At 42.6% G+C, this 20,345-nt stretch overlaps 1 protein-coding gene across 2 annotated transcripts in view; it reads left to right on the top strand.

The window, feature by feature from the left end:
• P2RX4 (purinergic receptor P2X 4) overlaps nucleotides 1-20,345 on the top strand; it is a 46,449-nt gene that overhangs the window by 10,217 nt on the left and 15,887 nt on the right. For both annotated transcript variants that reach the window (XM_089676551.1, XM_089676546.1), the window contains exons 3-9: nucleotides 6,689-6,760; nucleotides 7,536-7,608; nucleotides 9,148-9,244; nucleotides 9,361-9,441; nucleotides 9,729-9,870; nucleotides 11,789-11,925; nucleotides 16,080-16,173. In XM_089676551.1, the coding sequence (XP_089532677.1) occupies nucleotides 6,689-6,760; nucleotides 7,536-7,608; nucleotides 9,148-9,244; nucleotides 9,361-9,441; nucleotides 9,729-9,870; nucleotides 11,789-11,925; nucleotides 16,080-16,173 (696 nt within the window). The remainder of the gene's footprint in view (nucleotides 1-6,688; nucleotides 6,761-7,535; nucleotides 7,609-9,147; nucleotides 9,245-9,360; nucleotides 9,442-9,728; nucleotides 9,871-11,788; nucleotides 11,926-16,079; nucleotides 16,174-20,345) is intronic.

Here is a 20,345-nt window from a genome sequence, read left to right as displayed (position 1 = left end):
GTTTGCACACTTTGGTTCGAATCCTAATCTGAACATACCACTCTTGATGGATTGTCTCCTGTCCAAATTAGCGCTAGTATGTACTGTATATAATTGGCTATGCACATGTGCTATCACATTCTGCATGCTAATCCCAAGCCCATGCCAATGGGAAGGGTTGAGGAAATAGAAGTATTAGCTTAAAAAAACAACTCTTCTAGAAAATTCAGCAGAAAAAGCTGTCAAGCATATCCAACATGGTGCTCAGATACAGTCAGGTCCATAAATATTGGGACATCGACACAATTCTAACATTTTGGGCTCTATACACCACCACAATGGATTTGAAATGAAACGAACAAGATGTGCTTTAACTGCAGACTGTCAGCTTTAATTTGGGGGTATTTACATCCAAATCAGGTGAACGGTATAGGAATTACAACAGGTTGCATATGTGCCTCCCACTTGTTAAGGGACCAAAAGTAATGGGACAATTGGCTTCTCAGCTGGTCCATGGCCAGGTGTGTGTTATTCCCTCATTATCCCAATTACAATGAGCAGATAAAAGGTCCAGAGTTCATTTCAAGTGTGCTATTTGCATTTGGAATCTGTTGCTGTCATCTCTTAAGATGAGATCCAAAGAGCTGTCACTATCAGTGAAGCAAGCCATCATTAGGCTGAAAAAACAAAACAAACCCATCAGAGAGATAGCAAAAACATTAGGCGTGGCCAAAACAACTGTTTGGAACATTCTTAAAAAGAAGGAACGCACCGGTGAGCTCAGCAACACCAAAAGACCCGGAAGACCACGGAAAACAACTGTGGTGGATGACCAAAGAATTCTTTCCCTGGTGAAGAAAACACCCTTCACAACAGTTGGCCAGATCAAGAACACTCTCCAGGAGGTAGGTGTATGTGTGTCAAAGTCAACAATCAAGAGAAGACTTCACCAGAGTGAATACAGAGGGTTCACCACAAGATGTAAACCATTGGTGAGCCTCAAAAACAGGAAGGCTAGATTAGAGTTTGCCAAACGACATCTAAAAAAGCCTTCACAGTTCTGGAACAACATCCTATGGACAGATGAGACCAAGATCAACTTGTACCAGAGTGATGGGAAGAGAAGAGTATGGAGAAGGAAAGGAACTGTTCATGATCCTAAGCATACCACCTCATCAGTGAAGCATGGTGGTGGTAGTGTCATGGCGTGGGCATGTATGGCTGCCAATGGAACTGGTTCTCTTGTATTTATTGATGATGTGACTGCTGACAAAAGCAGCAGGATGAATTCTGAAGTGTTTCGGGCAATATTATCTGCTCATATTCAGCCAAATGCTTCAGAACTCATTGGACGCCGCTTCACAGTGCATATGGACAATGACCCAAAGCATACTGAAAAAGCAACCAAAGAGTTTAAGGGAAAGAAGTGGAATGTTATGCAATGGCCAAGTCAATCACCTGACCTGAATCCGATTGAGCATGCATTTCACTTGCTGAAGACAAAACTGAAGTGAAAATGCCCCAAGAACAAGCAGGAACTGAAGACAGTTGCAGTAGAGGCCTGGCAGAGCATCACCAGGGATGAAACCCAGTGTCTGGTGATGTCTATGCGTTCCACACTTCAGGCTGTAATTGACTGAAAAGGATTTGCAACCAAGTATTAAAAAGTGAAAGTTTGATTTATGATTATTATTCTGTCCCATTACTTTTGGTCCCTTAACAAGTGGGAGGCACATATGCAAACTGTTGTAATTCCTACACCGTTCACCTGATTTGGATGTATATACCTCAAATTAAAGCTGACAGTCTGCAGTTAAAGCACATCTTGTTCGTTTCATTTCAAATCCAATGTGGTGGTGTATAGAGCCGAAAATGTTAGAATTGTGTTGATGTCCCAATATTTATGGACCTGACTGTAGCTGGACCATAGAATCACCAGGCTGGCAGGCCTGAGCTCAGACTTAAATAATAGAGTCCCTTGCATTTCATCGCTCCAAGGTCACTTTGAAAGGTATCTGAAACTACATGCTGCCTTTTTTAGGTGCCTCCCTTTTCAGGTCATTGTTTTGCAAAATTCTGAGGCTTTTTGAAAGTTCTGAGGTGTTGATGGATCAAAGAGTGCTCAATGTCATATGAATTAAAGTGATGTCCTCCTCACCTAGGTGAGGAGTGGGGGGGGTAGGTCAGCGGCAAGTACCTGCTGGAAAAGTACTTGCTGCCCAAAACAAGTTGGAAAATGTGTAAAAGGGATGGGGTTATGCTCTTGCAATAAGCGAAGATCTACTTTAAGAAATAAGGACTATGGAGCTGGCCTTCAGACTCTGCACTGTAGATTAGAGAGAACTTTTTCATGAAGACAGCTTGGGTGGAATCACTGGAATGAAATCTAGGTTGTAGAGGCTGACCAAAATGTTTAAGAAGAAATTAACTGCCAGTTCTGAATATACACTATATTGCCAATAGTATTGGGACACCCCTCCAAATCATTGGATTCAGGTGTTCCAATCACCTCCATGGCCACAGGTGTATGAAATCAATCACCTAGGCATGCAGACTGCTTCTACTAACATTTGTGAAAGAATGCGTCGCTCTCATGAGCTCAGTGAATTCAAGCGTGGTACCATCATAGGTTGCCACTTATGCAATAAGTCCATGCTTGAAATTTCCTTGCTACTAAATATTCCACGGTCAACTGTTAGTGGTATTTGAACAAGTGGAAGCAACTGGGAACAATAGCAACTCCGTCACAAAGTGGTAGGCCATGTAAAATTACAGAGTGGTATCAATGCATAGTGCGCAGAAATCGCCGTCTGCAGAGTCAATAACTAAAGACCTCCAAACTTCTTGTGGCCTTCAGATTAGCACAACAGTGCGTAGAGAGCTTCATGGATTGGGTTTCCATGGACGAGCAGCTGCATCCAAGCCTTACATCACCAAGTGCAATGCAAAGCGTCTGATGCAGTGGTGTAAAGCACGCCACCACTGGACTCTAGACCAGTGGAGAAGTGTTCCCTGGAGTGCCGAATTACGCTTCTGTCTGGCAATCCGATGGCATGTCTGGGTTTGGCGGTTGCCATGAGAACTGTACTTGCCTGACTGCATTGTGTAAAGTTTGGTGGAGAGGGGATTATAATGTGGGGTTGTTTTTCAGAGGTTGGGCTTGGCCCCTTAATTCCAGTGAAGAGAACTCTTGAGGCATCAGCATACCAAGACATTTTGGACAATTTCATGCTCCCAACTTTGTGGGAACAGTTTGGGGATGGCCCCTTTCTGTTCCAACATGACTGCACACCAGTGTACAAAGCAAGGTCCATAAAGACATGGATGAGTGCGTTTAGGGTGAAGGAATTTGATTGGCCTGCACAGAATCCTGATCTCAACCCAATAGAACATCTTTGGGATGAAATAGAGTAGAGACTGTGAGCCAGGCCTTCTCGTCCGACATCAGTGTCTGATCTCACAAATGCGCTTCTGGAAGAATGGTCAAACATTCCCATAGATACACTCCTAAACCTTGTGGACAGCCTTCCCAGAGGAGTTGAAGCTGTTATAGCTGCAAAGGGTGGGCCAACTCATTATTGAACTCTACGGACTAAGACTGGGATGCCATTAAAGTTCATGTGTGTGTAAAGGAAACATCCCAATAGTTTTAGCAATATAGTGTATTTGTTGGCTTACTACAGTTTACAGTGTAACAGTTATTTGCTGGCTCAGTGCTTCAGCATTTCAGAGCAGTGTAGTCTCCTAATAAGACGTACTGTACTAACCAGCTGTGTTTCTGACGTGTGATGAGCATGTATTGTACCCACTTAATATTACTATTTTCATTATTGTTAGAAGGACACTCTATCAGGAACTGAGATTTCTTTTAATGGTGATCCCTAAATCACAAACTGGCAAATCCATTGGTAGGGTTCATGTCTTTCTCTATCCCCTCTCTTACCACCATAAAGTATTTAAAAGTATTTCCACTTTTGCTGCCAAGTTGGGATAACTTTATATTTGTTACATGTTCCCTTTCACATAACAGAACTATAAAAAAAAAAAATTCTAAATTGGTTCTCATGGGTTTTGTTTTACTGGGGAGTTATGTTTACCATAATTGATCCTGTCTGCACTATGCTGGCATATTATCCTTAGGAGTTGTCAACTACATGTGCTCACTTTCTGTGTTAACATAGGGTTAATATCTCAAGGCTTGGGTGGAATATTGTATGTTGATGAAATTTTACAGGAACTGTCCTTCAGTCTGTCAATTAATTGGATATTGCAAGCTATTCTAATCAATATAGGCTGCCTGTAGAGTCTTGTGTATAAAGCAGGCTGTCCAGCTTCCCAAGACGTGGCTAGCACATGTAGCTGGCCCCACAGACAGAACTTTAGGGTCACTCCAATAGTCAACGCCTCAGCACACACCGACTACATATGTATAGATGTTGATCCAAAACCTTACTGTCACATCTCAGTGGTCACTGTCCACATTAGCCCCTTGCACCTGGAGAACTTCTTCTGTAGGCCTACTATTTTCATGGTCCAGACTAGAGCACCAGGAGTTCAACTGAACACTCAGGACCTGTGCTACATGGGTGCCCAAGTCATCTGGCACGTGTTCAATGAGGGGTTAGCTGTCACTGCTTGGGGGGGTGACTCCTTTTCTCTGATAACCACCCGCTCCTGAGCAGGCCAGGTGTGCACAAATGAACATGTTCACTTCTCCTTCCCCCGATGAGGCTGAACCTACTGTATCACATTTCCTATGTTCCCTGGCTTACTCAAGGATTAGGCATTAAGTGAGTTTGCTTTGAACTTTACTTGACAAACAAAACGGGCATAACAAGTTGGCAACACCGTTCGCTGAACAGGATATAAACAAATTCCACACATTGGTAAAAAAAGTTGCAAGGTAAAGGTCATCCACATCATGGCAATCATAGTGACTAGTCACTAGCTAGACAGGAGGGGGCGCTGTGGTACTGCTTACATGCTAGAATTCCATGCTGTCCAATCCAGACCCTATGCCCCAACACTTTCATCCTCCAGCCCCCCCTAGTAGGAGCGCTTCTCCTTTTCAGCTGCATCCTGATGTCCCTGACGCTGCTGAAGACCCAGTATGCTCCTCCCCTCCAAAAGTAAAGAAACAGGGCTGGGCTAATCCAGAGGACACACCTCCTGAGGGGAGCGACCACACATTATAGGGGATAACCTGCCTTTTTTTTTTTTTTTTTTTTTTTTTTGGAAGAATTAGAAATTCTTTTATGTTTCTACTGCCATCCAGGGCTCTGTGTTTTTTTTTTTGTTTTTTTTTTTATAGAGATTTCCCCTCCCTGTATTAGGATCACAAGGGTTTCATCATGTGAGAAGTGAGGGAAGCTATCAGCTATGGTAAACATACATCACAAAAGTTATTACTCAATGGACAGAATGTATTTCAAAATCTAAAGAGCTGCTTCAGAAATGTGTCCACAGATTGTGTATTAACAATTTTTAATTTCTTTTTCTTAGGCGCCTACAGAGCATTGTACCTGCGATCAGCAGATCTCTGATACATTGTCAGGATGCTGCAGATTCTAAGTACAGACGTCTGCCCGTACCTCTTATACAGGCAGATACTTATCTAAGAACAGGAAGAATCAATTCGCTACAAGGGCGCTCATCAGCACCCTCGCGGTTCATTGAGAACTACAAGATATATGCCATGTTAGAAGATGGGACTTGTAGTTCATTTATTCAGTATGTGAATTAATGGGCGTGCAGCCATGCTGTTTTTGAATTGTGCCAGTGGGTGCGGGAAGACTATCTGACACCCACTGTCACAATGAGGGATTGGGGGTTAGTGTGGGCTGCTGTCAGGGCAATAGATAAGGGGGTACAACCAGTCCTCCTGTACGGGGCCCAGGCCAGCAGGGGGGCCCAGACAGCTGGGTGAATCGGATGTGGGCAGAGAGGATGATCAGCATGGTGGGGGCAATTACTGGAACTGATCCCCTGTATGGTTCTCTCTGAAGTAGCTGAAAGCTGGCCTCTTCTCCTCTCCCTCCCGCTGACTGTCAGCTGCTGCAGAGGGAACCATAAAGGGGATTGGTTCTAGTAATTGCCAACGTCCCCCCCCCCCCCCCCCCTTCTGTGTGCTTCCACCTCTGCAGTACTGCTGGCTTCCCCCCTCCTCCTTCCCACTGGAAGCTGGAAGCACACAATACGGTACCAGTCACTCACTTTTTCAGTCATAACTGAAGCATAGTAAACTGTTGGATTTTTTTGGGGGGGGGCTGTCAGGCTGTATGGGGCCCCGTGGTTTCTAACAGCAGCCCTGGCTCCTGCCCTTAATACGGGTGTAGCATGTTCCTAAAGGTGATCATTGCCTTTTAAGCAAATCTTGTGTTTGACACCAGCATGCACATAATCTGCTATGTATTTCAACCTTTGTCATGCTGTTATCTAGACTGCATTACATTGCCATAGATCCTTGTGTGTTTAGTCTGTTTGTATTGGGCTGTTTTATTGTATGTGTGGTAGGGATATGCAGGCCTGTTGTAGGTCTATTGGCTGTTCCATATTTCTTGGTAGAGGTTTCCTTTTTATTACAAATTCAAAAGGCTTGTATGTCCCTGCACAAAATATTCTGCAGTATGAATTCTTTGAAGGCTTGTATGGGATTATTTTTCCATCTGGTCACCGTAAATAAAATATTTTTTTTCCCCTCCTAATATAGGAAGAAAATGCTTTCTTTGTGATGACCAATCTAATTCTGACACAGAATCAAAGCCAAGGCTACTGTCCTGAGGTGAGCCCAGCTGGTACATACCTGATCACAGAACTGGGAATATTTGTTTGGAAATAATTGACCACTGAACTCCAGCCTTGCCTTCAGTCTTGCACAGTTGTACACAGTCCTATCCTGAATTGAAATGACTTGCTATGATTTCCCTGCACAGTTTGAGCTTCCTACAGTGTGCAGTAGAATTTGCAGTAAGTCAGAGTCTGCATAATTTCCTGGCTGGGGGACATCCAGTATCATCTAGCCCTTTCCTTCCCAGCCTTGCTGTGCCTGGCACACCCTTTCATCATTAATTGGAAACAACCAATGATGCTGATTTTAAGTGTTTTGTATTTATGCTGTCACTTGATAGAAACCTACAAAGTGTATGCCTTGCCAAAATTTGTTCTTAGTTCGGATGGAGAAGGGGGCTGTAGAGAAGGTTACAACACCTGATTTTATTTAGTAGAAAAGGGGAAGACTAGAACCCCAATCAGATTTGTATTTGTTGTTCCTTTTATTTCTTGTTTCCATTGTTCCTGTTTTATCACTTAAGTTTTATCATGTTAAGTTTTTTCACTTCTTTCCTGTCTGGTGAAAACCTTGTCAGCAAGACGAGAAGTGAGGAGCCCTGGATAGCAGTAAAAATCCAGCAGGAGTTGTGATCCTTCCGCCAATGTTCAAACGTGGAAAAAACATTGGCTTGATGTACATGTTAAGATTTTATTTTGTGAGGATTTATGATTCTGGTCCTGGTTCTCGTGATTGTTTATCATATTTTATGATTGTGGTTCTTTTTCAGCTCCCAGATACCAAAACCATATGCAATTTCAGTCATAAATGTATACGTGGACTTGTGGGAACTTACAGCAATGGTATGAACTCAAATGTATGGTTTATAGTAATTGCTAATTTTACTTTATTTTACCATTTTCATAGCATCTGCCTCTTGTGGCTGGATAGCTCTGTCTTGTTTAAAGGAAACTTGGGAAAAAAAAAAAAATTACAGAGGCTGAGTATTATAGGTACCATCAATGTTCGCAGCGCTTTACACATATTGTATATATTCACATCAGCCCTTAACCCTCAAGGAGTGCACAGTCTAAGGTCCTTACCTCACATTTGTACATACTGGGGCCAATTTATCTACCAGCATGTCGTTTGGAGCTCAGGAAGAAACCTGAGTGCCCAGAGGAAACCCGCACAGGGAGAAAGTGCAAACTGCAGGCAGTGCCATGGTTTGGATTCAAACTGTCAACTCTAGTATTGCTACCAGGGCCGTGGATAAGGGGGGACCACTAGTCCTCCTGTACGGGGCCCAGGCCAGCAAGGAGACCCAGGCAGCTGGGTGAATCTGATGTGAGCAGGGAGGGTGATTGGCATGGCGTGTGCAAGGGGGAGGGGGGATTACTTGAACAGATCCCCTGTATGGCTCTCTCTGCAGCAGCCTAAAGCTGGCTTCTTCTCTTCTCCATCCCACTGGCTTTCAGCTGCTGCAGAGAGGAGCCATACAGGGGATCAGTTCCAGTAATTGCCCTCCCCTCCGGTGCACCGATCACTCTCCCTATGCACCATAGGTTTCCCCCTGCTGCCCAGGCCCCTTTGTGTGCCCCCACACCCGCAGAGCTGCATGCTTCCCACTGGCAGCTGCAAGCGCACAACAGGATCCTTCAGGATGAAGAGTGGGGGAAGGGTCCAGTACATGTCACATTTACCAGCCTCTTCCTTTCCTGAATGAACACAATAAATGATCACTTACTGTGTTCATAACTGAAGCATAGTAAACTCTGTTTGTTTTGGAGGAGGGAGCATGTCAGGTTGGCTGTATGGGGCTACGTGGTTTCTAACAGCTAGGCACAAGTGCTAACCACTTGGCCACTGTTCAGCCCACACTGACTTTCTTCTGAAAGTGTTAGTTGCTTGGCTGTCTCTGCCCTCGCTATTTTGAATCATTGAAATATATGTATTGAAATGCATATATGAGAACTTGAACAGGAATTGCAATTTTATTCAGACAGCCATGAAGACTGCCAGGCTACATAGCTAGATCATGGACTTGTAATGCAGCACCAGCACAGCTTGGTCAAGAACACACATCCAGCCTGCTGATTGGCCAATAAAAGGAAAACGCTAATGAAGTATCTCTCTGCTGTCTTTCTCATCATTTTCACTGGATGCATTTGTGTACTGCAGCAGTCTAATGTCTAATGCTGTCCCTTCTCCCAGTCTGAGAGCTGCTATACAAAGAATCACAAGAAGCTGATATAAAGGCAAACATTTAGGCACTTGGCCTAGCTGCATTTAAAAATACAGTACTTGCTTTTACGGATTTCATAACTGCATTTAATACTTTTTTTTTTTTTTTTATCCTTTCCTGTGACACAATGGCATTTCATTTACTTTTCACTGTACAGGTTTACAGACTGGACGGTGTGTATCATATAACAAGACAATCCGCACATGTGAAGTTTTCGCCTGGTGTCCAGTGGAAAATGACATGAAGGTGCCAGAGTGAGTGACCCTGACTGGTAGTTAGCAGCAATAATACTACTTATCCTTTAATATATTGTTTTCTGTACTGTTTATACATTTGAGGTGTTGACTTGTATGTCAATGTCTTGTTTCAGACCTGCTTTTCTAAAGGATGCTGAAAACTTCACAGTTCTCATAAAAAATAATATCTGGTACCCAAAATTTAAATTCTCCAAGTAAGTGTGAAGCGAATGTTTTGTATAAGGTAAAACTTTTTAATAGAAAACCTAGGAACTAATAAAGCAGAACATGACTAATAGAGTGTTCACAAACAAAAGCAAATATTCTGTCCGGCTTTAAGAGGTGTGGCAACTTTAAAAGAGATATATAGATAGTTTTTTTTTTTTTTTTTTTTTTAATTATATTTCATATTCCATTTTTTTGCTTTATATTTTTTTAAACTTTTATGTTTGATCATGTATTTAAATGTATTCTAAATTCCAGTATTTTTTTTTTTTCGCAGACGAAACATCTTACCGAATATCAGCACTGATTACCTCAAGAGCTGTCAGTACAATCGGGTGAAGGATCCATTCTGCCCTATATTCCGGCTGGGTGCTATGGTGGAAGAATCTGGAGAATCCTTCCAGGAAATGGCTATTCAGGTGTGTGGTTGGGGAAATGCAAGCCCATAGATGTATGATTTGGAGTTATCGGGGCTATCGCTGGGTAGCAAAAAAAAAAAGCCTAAGCCTCACCCACACGTTTTACTGTAAGCTCCATGGTGAAAATGGGAAGCGTAAAGGATATGAAGCCTGTTATGCAGGATGAGAGGCAGTGCATTACATCAAGCTTATTTTTTTAACACTGAAATTTTTATCCAAGCTGTTATAATGTTTGGGGTAGTGATTAGAAGTGGTGTATGGTTTTTATTTATTTTTTTTTTTTTGGGGGGGGGAGGGGTTTGTGTCCTGTGGGAGAGCCACATTGGGGTGTTCTGAACTAACGCTCATTGGGCTGCTCAGGGCATGTTTTGTCAAATGTGGTGCAACTATCAAGTTCTTTTGGAGAGACATAAACATGTAGTAGGAAGATGGGCTGGGGGAGAGTTCAGGGCAACAGCAGGCCAGCAAAATACTCCCATGGGTCGCTTTCCCACTGTTCACTCTGTGCTCCACCCCACCAACACATATAGGAGCAGCAACATTGAAAAAGAGAGGCTGGAAGCAGAGAGGGATTGACAGATAGCATGTAGTTATGCTATACTACGATCAACTTTTTGCTACTGGTTGGCATCACCATTGCGGAGAACTGTAAGGACTGCTCTCTGTGCCTGCTTCAGTTTTAAATGAGCAGCTTGGGCTGTTTTAGTTCTGGAGGGCGGGGGTGTAATGAAGCGATTCATGGGGAAGCTGTTGACTGTGAATAAAGTGGCTAGGTGGAGTTTAACTCTCTTGTAGGTGGTGCTGCACACTGTCCTCTGGGCTGTATGATGTACTCTCCTGACCCCTGCACCCTAGGCTGTACATTAGTCAATCCTGACCCCTGCACTGTATGTACTGGGTTGTTTCATTACTCACTTTTAACCCCTGCACTCTTTGCCATTGGGTCTGTATACTTGTCTGTATGTTAAATAACTCCTTTTGCACAATATCACTGCCGCATCCTCTTCGGTCCTTTGTCACCTGCCATGCTAATTAGGATATTGCCATTACGAATTAGGATGTTGTACAATGGTTTCCTTTTTCTGTTGGAAATCTAATAAAAATGTACTATGGGGGCCTTGTGATTTCTAGTTCCACCCCCTGCTCTATCCTTTACTACATTTTTGGGCTGTAGACCTACATTATTATTTATTACAGGTACTTCTATAGCGCCATCAATTTACACAGCGCTTTACATATATATTATACATTCACATCAGTCCCTAACCCTCAAGGGGCGTACAATCTAAAGTCCCTAACTCACATTCATACATACACATACTAGGACCAATTTAGACAGGAGCCAATTAGCCTACCAGCATGTCTTTGGAGTGTGGGAGGAAACCGGAGTACCCGGAGGGAACCCACGCAAGCACAGGGAGAACATGCAAACTCCAGGCAGGTGGTGCCGTGGTTGGGATTCGAACCGACGACCCGAGTAGTACCAGGCGGAAGTGCTAACCATTTAGCCACTGTGCTGCCCAACATTTAATTTTATTAGCATAATGTAATCAGGGGAGGCAGCACCCACTCCCAAAGCACATGCAATATTTTATTTCACGAAGATGGAATACAACAAACTGTCCTCCCACGTTCACGCGTTTCAGCCCTCCATAGGCTAGGATTAAAACCCACTGAAATGTGAGAGTGTGGAGGACTGTTTGTATTCCATTTTGGTGAAATAAAGTATTGCATGTGGTTTGGGAGCGGGTGCCGGCTACCCTTGATTTGCATGAAAGACTCAGAAGCTGACAGAAGCTTTCCTTTGCACTGCATCTTATAGGAACGGTTATCCATTAACAGTTGTACAGCGGCTTGCTATTTACCTTTTTACTTAGCACAGTGTAGTAAAATTTGGATGTTTGTCATGCTGTTTAAGGGTGGAGTTATGGGAATCCAGATTAGCTGGAATTGTGATCTGGACAAGAAGCATACATACTGTGTTCCAAAGTATTCATTTCGACGCTTGGACAACAGAGAACTAGACCACAATGTCTCTCCTGGATATAATTTCAGGTAAGCAAACACAGCATTCATCACACAATGTAGGGCTGATTCTAAACAAATATTATTTCTAAGTTAGACATGCCTTTTCTTTATATGAGAGATATCATACATACATACATACATACATACATACATACATACATACATACAACAGGATTTATTCTAATCTAAAATAAATCACAAATTATTTTATTAATCAGGATCAGCGTGTAACTAATGATGTAAAAATTATAATAAAACCTCCTGCGCTTCAGATGAAGAAAAAACCTACACTAAGCTGCCAACACCCTCCTTTACACCAAAAAGTACATATAGAAACAAGAAAAATTGGTGTGGCGCTAAGACAAATATCACTAATCAAACATATTATATATATTTATATAATATATAGACTATATAAACAGGTGCTATGAAAATAGTCATGCATATATAAAACTCTTGCATATCCCCCAACAGGGGCACGTGACTATATGCTTGTGATGGTAACACAAAAACACCATGCAAAGGAATATAAAATTCCTACAAGTGACAGAGGTGCATAAATTACAGTCCACTACACACAAAGACTGTGATCCTTTAAACAAGCGTGAAAGTGCCACTGGTGTCACTGATGCCACAATCCAGAAATGGTAAGAGTGCCTCCTCACCTCCCCGCACTGACCACAAGGGCCAATACGCCTTTGCACCTTATAGGTGTACTCCTCGAATGCCAGCCGGTACAGGTCCACACTGGATGCTACCTCAGACGCAGTTATCCCAAATGCCACCTCCAGCTGCTATATAGTGGTGGTATTAGACCACCAGATGATGCTCAGAGACATAAGAAGAGACTTGCCATAGCGTGATACCGCAATATTTATTGGTAAAAATGTATAAAACAGAATGCCTACTCACATGTCCATATAAGGAATACAGCCTTAGAATAATCCTCCTGTATCCTCGAGCTATGGGTGTACCCGGAGTCCCAATATGGCGCGTGCGTCGGAAATGACGTCACCGCGTACCGGAAGTGTCGTCAGGGCGTACCAACGCGTTGCGTCACGAATAACACGTGACTTCATCAGGGTGACCGCCCATACTGAGATCACTACACTTTATAGGCCGCCGGGGTGTCAATCAGTCATCTGACCAACCCACCACGGCCATTTTCTCGGAGTCCGAATATTGGGTACTTAAAATATATCAGCAACATGCTTTAGCAACCATATTGTGGACCAGGTAAATGGATATAGGCATCAGTGACACCAGTGGCACTTTCACGCTTGTTTAAAGGATCACAGTCTTTGTGTGTAGTGGACTGTAATTTATGCACCTCTGTCACTTGTAGGAATTTTATATTCCTTTGCATGGTGTTTTTGTGTTACCATCACAAGCATATAGTCACGTGCCCCTGTTGGGGGATATGCAAGAGTTTTATATATGCATGACTATTTTCATAGCACCTGTTTATATAGTCTATATATTATATAAATATATATAATATGTGTGATTAGTGATATTTGTCTTAGCGCCACACCAATTTTTCTTGTAACTAATGATGTGTTGCCCCGACAGACGCGGTGTAAATGCATGTTCTGTCACATTTAAGATGCTCATATCTTAATATCTCATGTAGCTCAGGGACAATGTTTTTTTTATCTGTTAACCTTCTGTACCACTGCTGCTAAAGGAGAACTCTGGCTAAAGTGTATGCAAACCCAATTACTAAAATCTACTATAAGCTTGAACATGCTAGTAATCCTACCATGAAGATACCTGTCCAGGCCCTTTCCGTTATAGGGTAACAACCTATCTCTGTCCCCTGATTGTGCTCCTGCTTAGTCTCCATCGGAAACCTGTGCGACAAGGTGACAAACAGTGGCCATTTCAACACCCATTACACACACCTGACCCACTGTTTTTCATTAACAGGAAACTGCCTTGAGAAATGCCAAGCAGCCAACACTGAAGTGCAGGCATGTAGATGGACAGCCTTCCCAGAAGAGTTGAATGCAATTGTTTATTATACACCACGCTATAGCAAATAGCTCTTGCACACAGGCACTGAAAAGGTCCAAGTTTTTTAGGTTTTTTTTTTTTTTTTTTGATCTGAATGCAGCCCATAGCTTTAAATAAAATAAACCCAGAGACACATCAATATCAGTAAATTTGTGATTTTGCTTAGATCAGTAAAAGAAAAAAATTACCGTTACTGGCTAGTATTGTACTTGTGTACATCGCACAACCCCCCTCACCCCCCGTACTCTTTGAATATTTGGCATTCTGTGAGCTAGATACATTTTTACGGACGTATGTGTGTATAAATGTACGCACCATATAGACCATACTTGTGGGGTTTTTTTGGGTTTTTTTGCGCAGGAACTTACTGCAAGGAAGATCTGGCATTTATACATCCAGTATTATGTGCACGGACACAAAATGCCATTTATTTTACACGCACCTAACTGAATGCCTATTTCAATCTGCAACCAGCCTAACTTTAGTGTGGGTTTTTGTTTTTTGGGGGGGGGGCGGGGATAAGGTTTTATTGACTACCATTTACCAATCGCTCAGATACAGAGGTAGAAGGATGTACAGAAACAGGAGTAGGCACTGCAGTTTTTCCATTGAAATCCATTAATCATGATGTGCTCAATGTTAACGACCTACCACTGTTAGAAATAGACTTTCTATTAAAACTTCATCATTACATAGTGTGCTACATCAAAGAGTAAGGTGCAGGCTGTGGAAACATATTCAGTCCTCTCACAGAGTTTACAGTATTAGCGCCTAAGTGTGTGCAGAACCCGTACCTTAAAGCAGGGTTCCCCTAACCCCCTGTTGATAAGCAGGCCAGACAGCAGGAGGTGAGCGGCAACCATGGTCCGTGACAGTCCTGTCACAGACCGTGGCCGTGCCATTTGGCAGCCTGTGCGTCCTCTCCTGGGTCCCCTGCCACCAATGCCATCCTGTCAACAGAGCAGGGGGCAGAAGGAGCTTCAGATCAGGACAGACAGCGGAGTAATTTAATATTCATAAGCGGGTAATCAGCCTTATGGTAACATAAGTTGGGCAGCTCTCAGGACGGGACCCAGGAGAGGACACACAGGCTTCTAACTGCCTCTACCTTGCCGAAGGTAGGACTGTGCAGGGGAGGTAGAGTTTGGAAGGGGGCACTGTGATATAAGGGAGGAAAGGGGGGGCATGACTGCAAGGGGCACTGTGATTGGGGTGGGGGCTGTGATTACTAGGGGCACTGCGATGCAAAAGGAATAGCACTGCAAACAGGCACTATAATATGTACAGTGCAGTCACCTTTAGATCCATGTCCTTTTTACAGTGCAGTCCCCTTTACATTTAATGTAAAGGATCACTGTGATGCAAAAGTGACTGCACTGTAAAGGGGACAAGGGGACTGTGATCTGTGATGTAAAGAGGGACTGTGGACACTGATAAAAGATCGACTCCAAGAATTTTATATTTTTTTCCATTACTGAGCATATCAGAATGAGCATATTAAACCAAGCATTTGTATTTCTTTCACAAGCCTACACTTCCCTAAACCATTTCCCATTGATTTCAAGTGGAATTCTTTGACTGATGCACTGTATGTATAAGCAGAAGAGACTAGGAGGACCTTCAGAAAATTTAAATTCAAAATGCTTAGGTTAGACCTTCCCTATAAATATTATAAATGTGTAGAACAAATAGTCTGTGCAAAGAAAATTAATCAATACAATAGATTCATGATACCTTGAAGTGTTTACTCATAATAACTTAAGTGAACACATCTAGGGACAAAACGCCTCAAGACTTCCACATGATAAAAAAAACAAAACATTTAAACCAAGTAGATAAGTATAGTGGACTGTTTGTTTGTTTATTTACTTTTGTTTATTTATTTGGATGTTTTCTTTGTGCAGTGGTCCAAGAGCTACAATAATTTAGTATAAAATATGTTCAAACATACAGGTAGAGGTGTGGTGTTTTTTTTTTTTTTTTTTTTTTTTTTTTTTTTTTTTTGGTTTTTTTCCTAGAACTTTTGAGTTCTGATTGAATTCTTAGTGGGAACTAAATGGTTCTTTTGTAATTGGTGTGGATAGGTAAGAGAGGACTATGCCACATAGGGTTGTATTTGTATAATATTTTATTGCAATGTACTGTATTTTACCTGTGTATTCCAGATATGCAAAATACTATAAAGATTCTAATAACACGGAGTCCAGAACTCTAATGAAAGTCTATGGCATCCGATTTGATATCCTGGTATTTGGAACAGTAAGTCCAGCATTTGGGTTTATATAATCATAGTGTTACACCAGTTTAATAATCTGTTTTGCGCACTGTCAGATAAAGTTATAGTAAATCTTGCTCAACACCCAGTGCACAAGTCGGGATAAATCAAAATTTAAAGGTTAAAATAAATACTCTATTGGAATCCATGAAGTGTACCCCCCAAGTTAGTTATTCCAGCATGCTGTGCCTTTTTATTTGGGGATCCTTCATGACTGGTAAACACTACTATATATACACATTGGAATATCTATAGGCTGTTGGATACGAGTGTGTGTGCGTGTGCGTGCGCGTGCGTGTCTTATTTCAGGTTAAAGATGTGAAACCTTTTGATTATACACTGTATAGTCAAAGGTTAGTGGACACTGGTCAATCACACCTAATGTGAGCTTGTTAGCCCCATTCCAAAGCCATGGGCGTTAATATGGAGTACACCTTTAGCAACAACCATATCCACTCTCCTGGAAAGTCTTTCTGTAATCTTTTAAAACTTGTATGTGGGATCTTGTGCTAATTCAGCCACAACAGCATTTGTATTGTCAGGTACTGATATTAGATCAGAAGACCTGGCTGACAATCTGTGTTCTATTAAACTGCAAAGGTGTTCCATAATATTTAGGTCAGGGCTGTCTGCAGGTCCATTAAGTTCCTTTGTACAACTGCACTGAATTTTTATTTTATTGAACATAGTACAGTGAATTTACGGTATGGAGTTCTATACAGTGTGTGGGTGTGGCAGCAGTAAACACTCAGAGGTCCGGACTGCAGTAACCATGTATTGAGGAACTTGCAAACAATACAACCACCCAGTGGGGGGAGCTCACCCAACCAGGAACTTGCATTCAATGCAGCAGAGAGTCAGCGGTAGTAGGCTTCAACTGAAGCCAAGGGGGATGAATGGGGCCTGGCCAGTCCAACCGAAAAGGGAGCTTGCTGAAGTACAAACATAGACCCTGAGCTTTCCCTACTCCTCCGGAAGCTCTCCCTGCTGTTTAGTGCTGTCCTTGACAGATGGGAATGCTCTCCTTCCACTAGCCAATTCGCAGATCCAAGCCAAAACCTGGGAGCAGGGACTTAAAAGATTCTGCCACGATGGCCACCAGGGTCACCTGGTTGTAGCGTAGTCAACCGAGATGCTCCTGGGAACCAGGTGAACCATAGAGAAGCCAAGTTTCTCTTGACTTCCCCCTCCATCTGCAATACCACTCTGACGAGTGCCACCTACAGTAGAGAGAATAGACTTTGCCTGCCTACAAGTGTATCTTATTGAATACAATACTTTGTGGCCGTACATTTGACCATTAAATGTCAAGTGCTCCTCCCTATCACACACACTACATTGCCAAAAGTACAGGGATGCCTGCCCTTGCACGCACATGAACTTTAATGGCACCCCAGTCTTAGTTCGTAGGGTTCAATATTGAGTTGGCCCGCCCTTTGCAGCTATAACAGCTTCAACTCTTCTGGGAAGGCTGTCCACAAGGTTTAGGAGTCTTTTTCTATGGGAATATTTGACCATTCTTCCAGAAGCACATTTGTAAGGTCAGGCACTGATGCAGAGAAGGCCTGGTTTGCAATTTCCGCTCTAATTCATACCTAAGGTGTTCTTTTGGGTTGAGGTCAGGACTCTGTGCAGGCCAGTCAAGTTCCTGCACCCCAAACTTGCTCATCCATGTCTTCTTATGGACCTTGCTTTGTGCACTGGTGCATAGTCGTGTTGGAACAGGAAGGGGCCATCCCCAAACGGTTCTCACAAAGTTTTTGGAGCATGAAATTGTCCAAAATGTCTTGGGATGCTGGTGCCTTAAGAGTTCCCTTCACTGGAACTAGGGGACCAAGCCCAACCCCTGAAAAACAACCTCACACCATAATCTTCCCCCCCACCACCATCTTTCCACTTGCATTCAGGCAAGTACCATTCTCCTTGCAACCGCCAATCCAAGACACATCTATTGATCTGTCACTCCAGAGAACACGTGCCCACTGTTCCACAGTCTAGTGGTGGCATGGTAGCATGCTTTACACCACTGCATCTGCCACTTTGCATTGCACTTGGTGATGTAAGGCTTGGATGTGATGCTCGGCCATGGAAACCCATTCCATTAAGCTCTCTACACACTGTTGTGCTAATCTGAAGGCCACACAAAGTTTGGAAGTCTTTAGCTATTGACTCTGCAGACAGCTGGCGACTTCTGCACACTTCAGCATGCGCTGACCCCGCTCTGCCATTTTTCGTGGCTGATTTGCTGTTCCCAGTTGCTTCTACATGGCTATAATACCACTAACAGTTGACCATGGAATGTTACTTAGTAGCAAGGAGATTTCATGGATGGACTTATTGTACAGGTGGCAACCTATCACAGTACCACACTTGAATTCACTGAGCTCCTGAGAGCGACCCATTATTGCACAAATGTTTGTAGAAGCAGTCTGCATGCCTAGGGGCTTGATTTTATACACCTGTGGCCATGGAGGTGATTGGAACACCTGAATCCAATGATTTGGAGAGGTGTCCTGATACTTCTGGCAATATAGTGTGTGACTCAATTCACACTGATAATAAAAGTGATCTCAAATGAATATAATGTGCATCTCCTCAATTAGCATATTTGGCTTTTGCTTGTCAAGTTTTTGGTGCAGTCTGTATTTCTTCTTCATTAAGAATTCTTAGGTGTTGGATTAAACAAAGTATGGGGAAGTCTTCTTCATACTGCCAGAAAATTTATCATCATTAGGAAGGGTTAGAACCTCAGAGTTTGTTGTCTGTCCTTGTTAGGGAGGCCCTCACTTTCTATCTATTTTGGCAAGTAAACGTTTTGTATATGTATTTCAGATGTCAAATGATTTCTAGTTGTGTTAAGGTTGTCTTTTGATCAGTCACCCTTGCATTCAGCATAGACTCGAAACCTTCGTTTTACTCTTTCATCTAAGCAATACAGCTTGGTCACAAGCTTGCCTGTAACTGAAATATGTAGGAAAAGCAGCACTCTGATAAGATCATCATTCTGCTCGCTCTTCCTGTAAGTGTTATCAGATCGCTGACTATGAACACACTGCAAAGCAATAAAGCCTTGATTTTGCTCAGACTCTGTACAGAGCTCCTTTACACACACTAGTTTTCAACATTTCCAAAAACTGGAGCATATTTTCTTATTCAATGTGTGTGTTAAGAAATATGGTGTGTATATTATTAATTTTTTTTTTTTTTTTGGCATGTAACACCTCTAGGCTTTCAAATGTCCTCACATTCCATAACCTTGTTTGAAAGTGGCCATGTAGGCACTCTCTTTGATATACTGTGGTGCTGTAAATCTTTGGAGGGAAGAGATACACAGCTCACAGGAACACAGCTGAGGCTGTCAATCTGCTGGAGCTTCCCCATACCATTTTTCTCTTGTGGTAAAACACATCTCAACCTATAGAGTTGTGTGTTTTTTTTTTTTTTTTTTTCTCACCCCTAAACTTCAAATGTAAATGATTCAGTATTATTCTGAGTCCCCTATAAGGCTGCTTTAACACTAATGTGCTGTGGTTTAAGTGCAGCACATTGCATCTACGACTTTCCTGGGTTAGCTAAATTTTCCATAGACTTCTGTTATATCCTACATGTGTGGTGCACTTTCTGAAAGTGCACCAAAACATCCACATTTAGGAGCTTTGGTGCAATTTCAGAAAGTGCATCAAACCTGCAAGATATATTAGAAGTCTATGGATAATCGCAGGAAAGCTGCAGGTACACTGCAATGCACCCGTAGTGTATACTATTATGCCCAGTGTATTGCTTCACACTGATTTTAAGATCTCTTCCTATCCCAACTAGCGGTCTCCAGAGTAGTGCCAGCAGCAGGAAAGAAGTGGAGAGCAGTTGATATCACTCCGCATGGGACAGGAGCCAGCACTACAGAGGGGGCATCAGCTTATGTGGCTCTTGCTCCTTACTACAGCTCCTAATTTACAAGTAGTCCCCACTGCATTGCACTCTTCTTGATGCTCTGGGATGGTGGATCAGCAAGCCCAGAAAGTGATGTACCAGTCACCTGGCCTCAATCTACTGGTACATCGCTGACCCCCCACTATAGAGGGATATGCTTTGATCATATTTCATGTCTGAGGTTTACAACCACTTTAACTCGCACTATGATCTCAAGAGTGCTGCA

The sequence above is a fragment of the Staurois parvus genome, unplaced genomic scaffold (assembly GCF_062004578.1).
Source record: "Staurois parvus isolate SC_StPar_1 unplaced genomic scaffold, SC_StPar_1.0 ptg000014l, whole genome shotgun sequence".
In the NCBI taxonomy this organism is placed as follows: Eukaryota; Metazoa; Chordata; class Amphibia; order Anura; family Ranidae; genus Staurois; species Staurois parvus.
The sequence above is the reverse complement of the archived record's forward strand: the minus strand, read 5'-3'. Positions and strand labels throughout refer to the sequence as shown.